General features: G+C 41.5%; 1 protein-coding gene across 1 annotated transcript in view; it reads left to right on the top strand.

Annotated features, from left to right (window-relative positions):
* The first annotated feature begins 844 nt into the window (after positions 1-844).
* zmp:0000000755 (phosphofurin acidic cluster sorting protein 2) overlaps positions 845-10,192 on the top strand; it is a 122,288-nt gene continuing 112,940 nt past the window's right edge. Inside the window, exon 1 of the mRNA XM_041788829.1 lies at positions 845-1,144. Within this exon, the coding sequence (XP_041644763.1) occupies positions 942-1,144 (203 nt within the window). The 5' untranslated portion in view covers positions 845-941. The remainder of the gene's footprint in view (positions 1,145-10,192) is intronic.

Here is a 10,192-nt window from a genome sequence, read left to right as displayed (position 1 = left end):
TGCAATTTCCCTCCTTTTTTGCATTGATTTGCCGCTTTTTACCCATTTATTCTACCTTTTGCTATTAAATGCCCCCCAGTCTTGCTGCTTTTTACTCATTTTTCCACCCTTTTTGTTGCTTTTGCCTGTTCCAGTCACTCTTTTCTAATTTTGTCCTTTATAGCCAGCTAATTTGTACTTTTTTCCACTTTCTGCAGCTTTTAGTCCATTGCTACTGCTTTAAACCCACTTTAGCCACTTATTATTACAACGTTTTGCCAGTTTTGCCTCTTTAATCCCATTTTTGCTTTGATCATTACCTGTTTTTGCCTCTTTCATGCAAATTTTTTGCCCCCCCCTTGCTTTTTTTGCCACTTTTTGCCCATTTAAGCTGCCTTTTGCCATCAAATGCCCCCCTTTTTTTGCTGCTTTTTGCCCATTTTTTCCACCTTTTTTGCTGTTTTTTTTTTTTCATTTTTTTCTCCACATTTATTGCTGTTTTTGCCCATTTTTCCCACCTTTTTTGCCGTTTTTTTTTTTCATTTTTTTCTCCACATTTTTTGCTGTTTTTGCCCATTTTTCCCACCCTTTTTTTCCCATTTTCCTCCATCTTTTGCTGTTTTTCCCCTGTTTTGCCACTTTTACCATTCCTGCCACCTTTTAGCACTCAGATTGTGACGCTTGCAAAGGTATTTCCAACATTTGGGCTCTTTGGTTGAGCAGGGTTGAGTCGCAGATGTAGGGTAATTAGCTCCTCTCCCCCTCCGTTAAACAGTCCCACAGCTGAACCAGGGATCTGTCGCCCCCTATCGGCGTAAACAGGCCCCGCCCTCCTCACAGCCTCTCAGTCAGAGACAGGAGCAGCCTCAGTGAAGAGGAGCAGAGAGGAGCAGCCACACAGTCCAGCGGCTCCTCCCGTTCGTCCCACACTCAGCTAGAGCTGCTCCCCGGAGGAGGAGGTGATGATGGCGGCGGCTGTAGAGAGAGGAGGCGTCCGAGCCGCTTTCCTGAGCCCAAGCAGCGGCGGAGGAGGACCGGTACCGAGCAGCCTGCCGACCGCAGGGTTAGCCGGGGCTGTGGTGCTGGGCTCCGGCAGCATGCCCGTACCCATGAACCTGTTTGCGACCTGGGAGATAGACCGATCATCCCCCAGCTGCGTGCCGAGGTAACACTAACACTGAGACACCACAAAGATGCGGACACGGAGTGTAAAATAATTCCGAGTGTGATAAAAGGAGGCTAACAGCGGGCTGACTGACAGCAACGATACAGACGAGCTGACACACATTTCAAAACACACCAGGCTAACTAGCATGTGGCTAATGCTAACGCTACCTAGCTACCACATAGCATTGGTGCTCCAGTTCCTCTCCTCTCATGTTTCATGATATAAGCACTTTATTCTCAGTGTTTATTTTGGACTTTAAAGCTTTAGTTTGATCAGATAATCTATCCCAAACATTTACAATCAGAAGAACATTTTAAATACACTCCTAAAGGGTTGAATTGTTTTGTTGTACTCAGTTTTAAATCGACCGTTATGATAACTAGCAGCCGTTAACAAAAGTTAAGCTAACAGAAATAACTGTCACACTTGTTTACCTTCTTCCCTGTGGTATTGTTGTTGTGTGGAGCTTTATATGTATTTATTTAATGTAGGCCTGTGCTTTGACTGTTTCACAGGAAGCATGCCACCAAATAGCAGCATAACTGTCTATAAATACAGTGGCATGGAGCCGTGCGGACATCATCCGCATCTTTTAGCAGCTCTGTGGGTCAGGAGCTGTCTGAGCAAACGGCTGCTGGTATTTAGGACCTGCATGAGCAAGCCTGCGGGGCAATGCTTGGCATTTTCTCTGATAGTTGAAGCTTCATCTGCATGGATGGTTGTCACCAGGGCTGGAATCAGAACCAGGATTATTTTCATCCACATAGAGACCAGATGATTTCATTCATAGATTCTTGTAACACGTTCTGGAAGTTATTTTGCATTGTTCCCGGTCTGACTCCTCATAACCAGAGTGGTCTCATATGACTGAAGTCATTTGACCTTTTTTGTTTACCAGCTGATACCCTGCTGTCATCCTCCTTTGCTCTCTCACTTTTCAAACCAAGCGGAGCACCGACTGTCTCCCTCTGCTCCTCACTTAAATTAAAGTGAGAGCTGATTGATTGTTGACTGAGTAGCCCCTTTTTTGAAACATTTTTTTAAAGAATACTAATTATCTCTGCCAAGGAGATTATGTGATCAGGTGGGTTTGTTTGTTTGTTAGCAACATAACTCAAAAAATTATGGACGGATTTTCATGAAATTTTCAGGAAATATCGTACTGGCATAAGGAAGAACAGATTGGATTTAGGGAGAGATACGGATCACTGTCTGGATCCAGGAATTTTTAAAGGATTCTTTACTATTGGGAGATAGGGCTAATGGTGGAGGTCTGCGCTGTTACCACTTTACGCCAGGAGATGGCGGACGTGAGTAACTTCAATCCCAGCAGCATTTGTGGGTGGGTTTCTATTCAAAGTTTCGGAGTTCATAGACTTTGAAAGATGGACGCCCAGTCGAGGAGACGAGTCGGAGCGTAACAGAGAGAAAGACAGTGAATTGTAGTGAGAATACTCACAATGCTGGGAGGAATAGAGGAATATTCACCCTCTGCCATGACTTCCAGTCATCCGGTGAGACCATGGGTGCTTCCGCCATGACAGTCCACACATAGCGAAGCCAGTGCTTTGCCTCACTGTGTCTCCACCCCACCGGGGAAGGAGTAAATGGCGATTTTGGAAGTGATCCGGATCACCGTTTGGATCCAGGAATGTTTTTAAAGGATTCTTCACTATTGGGAGATAGGGCTGATGGTGGAGGTCTGCGCTCTCTGAGTGCTTTTCTTGTTGTGAAAGTTGTAGGCAACATCCTGGAAAGCTGTTTACAGGGGTAAGGAAGGCAGTGTGCAAAAACATGGTCATTGCTGGTCGATACGGTACCACATTTCCCTGATCAGGAGATGTAAAATGACATTATGGTCCTGACTGTTAGGTTTTTGCTGGGCTTTTTTTGGTGGATGTTGGCTGATACTGATGCTGAGAATGCATCGGTGCAAGTCCCAAGCACCCATTCTTGGTTTTTGTTAGTCTAAATCTCAATTTTCAACTGCAAACAGGGGTTTGCCTGCAATTTTTGATGGATCCATTCCCCACCTTTACACCAATATGGTGAAGCAGTCATAGCTTTTAATGCTGTCAATCACAAAATAGCAGATACTGTGTGGTTTTCAAAAAGTGACATTTTAAAGTATTTCAGCAGGAAATATTTTGACAGGCTTTATTCAGTCGTCATCTTCACCCGGTAGCAGCGCTGACGGTCAGAAGCTGTCTGAGCTCTGCAGCCAGCTGGCTGTGAGTATCTAAACTGCACAAGCCAGCCTGCAGGGCAATGCCTGCCATTTCCTGTAAATGTATAAGACATTTGCATGTAGACATCACCCAAGACCTATTTGGCAAGATGTACACTATGTATATGGAGTGTGGAGGTTTAAAAGAGCGGTTCTCAACTGGTGGGTCGGGACTGGGGATGCACGATATTGGATTTTTGCTGATATCCGAAATGCCCATATTTACAGATTCATTTTAAGCCGATACCGATATTTAAGGATGACCAAGGAAACAAACTTTGGTCCTTAAAAAACACATTTAAGTTTAAACAATGAGGATAAATAAAGAAAAAGACCTCAGCTGACATAGGTCTGTAGGTTCAAACTAAAACTCCACTAATTTATTAGTATGGTTGGACAGAATTTACAGTCGATATATGCTGAAATACAATGGCAAAATGTCGGATGTGACTAGATCAAAATTGCAATTTCAGCTGAAATTGCGTGGGGGTGCTGAGAGCTGAACTGTGGAAGAACTGCTGAAAATAGCCAAAAGCACAAAAATAGCTGAAAAAGCATAAAAATAGCATAAAATGGCATAAAAGTAGCTGAAAGTGGCATTCAGTATCTATAGAAAGGATAAAAATAAAGTAAATTAAAATAAATTAAATTATTAAATTAAGAAAAACACACATAAAACATGAAAAGGAGGAGTTTTGTAAACCATTATAAAAAGTTTGACACTTGAATGTTTGCATAATGTACATAAAATCTCTGCTGTTGCAAAACGTTGATTTCTTAAACTGCTATTTTGACGCATTTCAAGTTAAAGAAATATTGCAATGTCAGTGATTTGTAAATTGCAGCAGGTCATATTGCGATTTAATCTAATCTGCGATTAATTGCCCAACCCTATTTTAGGATGGTTAAAATTGTTTTGGGGATAATTCAGGCTGGGAAAAAAGCCAGTAAACCTTGCTGAAAAATAGTTTAAACTAGGGTTGTCCTTATGTTAACTCTTGACCTACTGAGCCGGTGCCGGCGCTGTGTTTTATATGCCCGGAGTATTACTACCGTAACTCTGTCAAAGTTTGTCTGATCAAAAAAATTCCAGCAGTGTTGGAAAGCTGAGAATTGTGGGCATGTGCACATATATAGTTCATTACGGTACTCGCAACCATATGACACTGAGCATTCATAGCAAAACACCAGAAGTATCATGAGACCGCTACACGGATTCTCAACACTGTAACTCCTCCAAAGTTTGCTCAATCTAAAAAATTCCAACACTGACAGAGAGCTGAGAATCTGTGCTTTCCACCAATATATGATGTGTGGTATATATATTACGGTAGTGTCGAACCGCGAAAACGGCAGCTTTGGCAGAAGACGAGTGAGAAAGGAGAGTGAAGGAAGAGAGTAAAAGGAGAGTGAGTGAGAGTGGTGTTTTGTTTTCAAAAATAGCGTTAGATAGTGGCATTTGTGCGTGTCTGTCATGTGCAATAACAATATGTTACTGAGAATGCTGAGAATGCATTTTTCCACCTTTATTTGCACTAACTGTCGCCTATGTATATAGTTATCTTTTGCACTGTTTTGCACACCCAGAGTCCTAGACTCAAAAAATGACTGCTGATTGTTCTAAACATGTATAGGTTCACATTTCAAATGTCAAATCTAAACTTCATGAGCAATAACAACATTTCTTCTCATAGAAGCCATGAAAAACAAATCTGTTTTTGTGTTTTTCTTCTTTTAAACTGCTGACAATTCCATATAATGTGCAATAATCATTAACCAGATGTTGAAAAGTCAAGTTCAAGTACTCCTGGGAAAAGGGAGCAAAACTCTCAGACTTAGGGCATTTCCTGACTATTTTACAGCCAGAATAACAAAATATGTCCAAATCGCCATTTTTAGACTGAGTAGGTAAAGGGTTAACCCAAGAATAATCACATAATAAATTGCAATCACAATATTGGGGGAAGAAAATCACAATTTGATTATGTTTGCCTGTATTGAAGTCACAGTCGTTGTGATCTTTCCTGTCCTCTGTGCTCCTCTGAGCTACCTAAATGGAGTAGATTAAATTAAATGACATAAATATCATTTTTATATGTTGTTGTCTGTGCTGTGTTTATGTTTAAATACTGCTGTGTAGCTCATTGTGAGCTAAACATGGACAAACACAGACATAACTCAGCCAGTCACAGTGTTGACGGAGCGGTTTACACAATGCGCGAGTAAAGCGTAGTGATTGTTCCCGTTCTGTATGCAGATGTACTCGGCCGTCTGCATTGTCTTTATGTGGTTTCCAGCGTAGCAGTAATGTTCAGAAACACTGTGTGTGCATTAGTATTCATCGGCAGGGAGCAGGCACTGCTGCCACCTGACCAGAAGCCTCTCGGGAGCTGTGGGCACATTAATCAGCTTTGACCTAGATCTGCTCCACTCTATGGGAGAGAAGCGGGCTGTGAGGGGAGGGTTTCCTCCACAGTCGATGTGTGTTTGCCTGCTGCCTCTTTAAGCCTGCATGAGTCTGCATGTGTCAATGGAATCAGAGCATTATGGGAAGCATTGACAATTTACACTCAGTGATGCTGATCTTTCATAGCTCTGTTCAGATAGTCTTTTATTATTTCTGCTGTTTTTTTAGCCTTTTTTGTTCTGTCCTATTTCTGACAACATGACTCTATTTTATATTGAAGCTCTGGAAAGGTCAAAAAGATTCCCTGACCTTAATCTCACATCATCTCACACAAAAACTACAGGATCGTCGATGTTTGTCTGACATGACATTCCTGCAGAGATGAAACTGATTTTTCCTGCAGCGTCTAAACACCTCAGCAGATGTCAGAGGGGAAAATGCATTAGCTGTGGACGCTGTTTGTTATGTGAGTTGACCTGCAAATAGTCTGAGAGTAACACAGCTCTAACTCTCAACCTAACCAACGTTACTAGCCAATCAAAAACAGAAAGGGCAACACACCAGGAAGCGTGGGCTCTAGTGTTGTCATATTAGCATGCTATGCAAAGTTTTAAATGGAGACCTGATGAAGGCATCATGATGGTTGACAGGGGACTTAGAAACAATGGTTGATCATTTTTATTTGTGTGTCCATCCAAGCATTATGGTAAATGGTACCCAGATTGTTGCTAATGCTAATGCTAGTCACTCACTGGGTTTCTGGAGCATGTCTGCTATTTCTCTTTCTCTTTTTTCAGCCTGTTAGTCAACACAGGCTGCATGGCAGCGCAGGGGTTAGAAGGTTCCTGGTTCGCTTCCCGGTCAGGGCCTTTCTGTTTGGAGTTTGCATGTTCTACCTGTGCATGCTTCCTGGCTTCCTCCCACCACCAAAAACACGCTTGTTTGGTTGATTGATCACTCTAAATTGCCCGTAGGTGTGAGCGTGTCTGGTTGTCACTATGTCAGACCTGTGATTGACTGGCAATTGACCTCTCACCCAGTGACAGCTGGGATAGGCTCCAGCCTCCCCGTGACCCCGGTATAGAAAATGGATGAATGGATAGTCCCTCAACACAACATCATAAAGTCATGGATGTCAGAGCTCAACGAAGTTTTCCTCGGTCTCATTGTGTTGTCTCACGGCTACAACTGTATCACTCTTGTTTTGCTTTGGTTTATTTACATTTGTGACTTATGAGTGCGCTTTGTGCTCTCATTGGTTGATTGATCCCTCTCCACTGACAAGACTCAACAAATCTTATGAGGCAGGACGATCTGACTTGCTAGACTTTCTGCCGGGAGATCATGAGGTGTCTCTGTGACTAACCTTAAGAGATTAAATGCCTGATCTTTGGGGTCGATGGGTCCCAAACCCCTACTTCTGTTGTGCAGGGCTGTGATTGTGCTGAAAACATTGCCTAGCTTTATGCCACCAGCAGAGGAAAAAAAATGCAAATGAATTGGATCCTGGTAACCATAACTAAACAGCCAGTCTCTGTTATTTCACTCTAATATACAACAGCATCACTGAGCGCTACAGTTATGTCTAGGGCTGGGCAGTTAATTGCAAATTTTATTAAATTGCAATATGGCCTGCTGCAATTCACAAATAGCAAAAGTTGCAATACTTCTTAGACTTGAAATGTGTCAAAATACCAGCATAAGACTTTTTTGCAGGAGATATTTTAAGCACATCATGCAAACATTCAAGTTTTTTTAGAATAAATATTCCTGTTTTACTTATTTAAAATGAGATGACGTAAAAATGATCAGCCCAGAAGAAAATGTTATCAAATTTGCTATATGAGCCAAAAAAAATCCCAATTAGCTTTGTTTTAAATTGTTTTTACCTAGAATATTCTATTTCACTGATCATCAACTGGCGGCCCAGGGGCCATTTCAGGCCCCTCAAAGCTTCCTGTCAGGCCCCCGAAAGATCATTAAATTCAGAAAAAGAGGAAAAGAAGATGTTGTGGTTTAAAGAGTATCCTTTGGCTTTAAATGTCGGCAGCTGTTAAATCCATCCCACAAATAACTAATATGAAATAGTTTGACAATGACTTAACATTTGATCTGTTTTTACACAAGTTTACTGTCATAAGTAGTGGATATTTAAGAGTTAAGGTTGGCAGAAGTGCTGAAAAAATGACCAGATAAAGTGGTGAAAAGTAGTTAAAATGTGGCAAAAATTGGTTGAAGAGGGAAAAAGGGGCAAAAAGTATCATAAATTGGTTGCAAATGACAAAAAATAGTTCAGAAAAGTACTAAACATTGGTTAAAATAGGCAAAAATAGAAGAAAATGGCAAAAATGGATAAAAGAGTGGCACTAAGAGGATAAAACGTGGGAAAAGTGGTTTAAAGGGGTTCAAGAATGGCAAACATTGGGTTAAAGGGGCAAAAAGTATTAAAAATGGCTTAAAGTGGCAAAAATACATCATAAATAGCCAGGCAAATTAGTGAAAAGGTGTTGAAGAGTGGCACACAAGGGAAATAATTGGCAGGAAACTTGCAAAAGGGTGTTAAAGAGAGGCAAAAATGGTTGAAAAGTGGCAAAAATTGGTTAAAAGTTGCAACTATTTTTTAAAAAAATGTAATGAAAAGAGGTTAAAAAGAGGCAAACATTGAAGAAAAGTGACAAAAATGGATAAGAGTGGCACAAAGGGGATAAAACATGCAGGAAAAGTGGTTTAAAGGGGTTTAAGAATGGCAAAAATTGGGTTAAAGAGGCAAAAAGGGGTTAAAAGTAGTTAATACTCGTGTTAAATCACAATCGTGGAGGGCTCATTTTCTGGGATTTTCAGGGGCCCGGCCAGTTCTGTTTCAGGTCTGTCTCCTTGTGGTCTGCTGCATGATAGATAGGGATAGATCTCACTGGTCATGCCTAAAAATGTCCTGTGTTTTGAAAGAAAATACAAATACTACTACAATAATATGTTAACCAGACCAAAATATTTCTTTAATTTTTGTGTATTTGAAAGTCTGGCCCCCAGAGTTTCTGTCGAGACTAAATCTGGCCCTTGTGCAAAACAACTTGATGACCCCTGTTCAATATAATGTTGTGAAGGTAATAACATAGAAATGTATTGCTTGTGTTTATTGAAAAATATTTAAGATGAGTAACCCAAAAATAATCGCATATCAAATCGCAATGTTGAGGACAAAAATCGCAATTAGATTATTTTCACAGATCATTCGGCCCTAGTTATGTCTGCCACTTCATCGCCACTAACTGATTGTGCCTGCGATCAAAAAATTATGGGTATGCATCCCCGTTGCAGAACATGATGTGTCTGTTTTTCCCAGCCACTAGTCAGTCTCTGTCTCTCACAGGTGTTTTGCACCGTGCCCAAGTGGAGCTGAACATACTGCACGCGTGCAACTCTTTTTCACGTTACAGAAGATTTCAGAGTTTCTTGCATTTTAGAGATGAATCTGTGCAGCCTCTCAAACCCCCCACCCTGTGTCTGCTACCACTGTTGTTTTCAGACAGCAGAGTGTTAGCATGCTGTTGATATCTGTGTGCATTAAGGCTGAGAAAGCAGGTTCCATGTCAGCACCCCATTCATGATGCATAGATGCTCCTTGTCTCTGCCTTTCGACTTTGCACCTTTTCTCCATAGTAAACAGCATGCACAGTGCTCTATTAAAGATGGATAAGGATGGAGATGATGGATTATTCACAAGGCATTGAGTACAGGTGAGCCAAGCATTGTTCAACAACACAAGCTGTAGTATCTTTGTGACAGAATGGTTGATATTTTTGACTCTTTGTTGCTGTATTATTTTCATGTGTTTTTAGACCACTTATCTTAGCGTGGCGTTAAAGGTCTTGCATGCAGCCCGGCCCTTGGCTCGTGTTGAGGGGGATTGTGCTGTGGCATTCTTTCAGGGGCAGGGCCATTCTGCATGCAGCTGTTTGCTCCTCCACTTGCCTTTAAGCAAATGCGGGTGTCCAGATAAGTGGCTCAGTTTCAGACAAGAGCTTTGGACTGTAAGCAGTGGACTGTTTTTTATTGTGGTATAGTATTACACACAGCTGTGCTTCATTAATGAGACGCTGCATGTAAAAATGATCCTCCCAGGCTCGCAGCTCTCAGAGCCATGAGAGCATTTTATTTCAGTGGAAATATGCTTTCAGCTCTGGGGATCTCTCAGCGCTGGGCCGTAGTTTCTTACTCTTGACACACCTAAGGCACTGGGTAATAGAAGACTGCCTTTTATTTTATATGCATGCCTTCACTTGCCCCCAGGATCAACTTAAACCCATAGAAATTTGTTTATAATGTTGGACAAGAAGTCTTGAGCTCATGCAAACGACTACAAATGCTACAGCCTTTAAGATGTTATTGCTAATGCAAGAGTCCACATTTG

Source organism: Cheilinus undulatus, linkage group 6 (assembly GCF_018320785.1).
Source record: "Cheilinus undulatus linkage group 6, ASM1832078v1, whole genome shotgun sequence".
Taxonomy (NCBI): Eukaryota; Metazoa; Chordata; class Actinopteri; order Labriformes; family Labridae; genus Cheilinus; species Cheilinus undulatus.
This window is presented reverse-complemented; position numbering and strand designations above follow the sequence as displayed.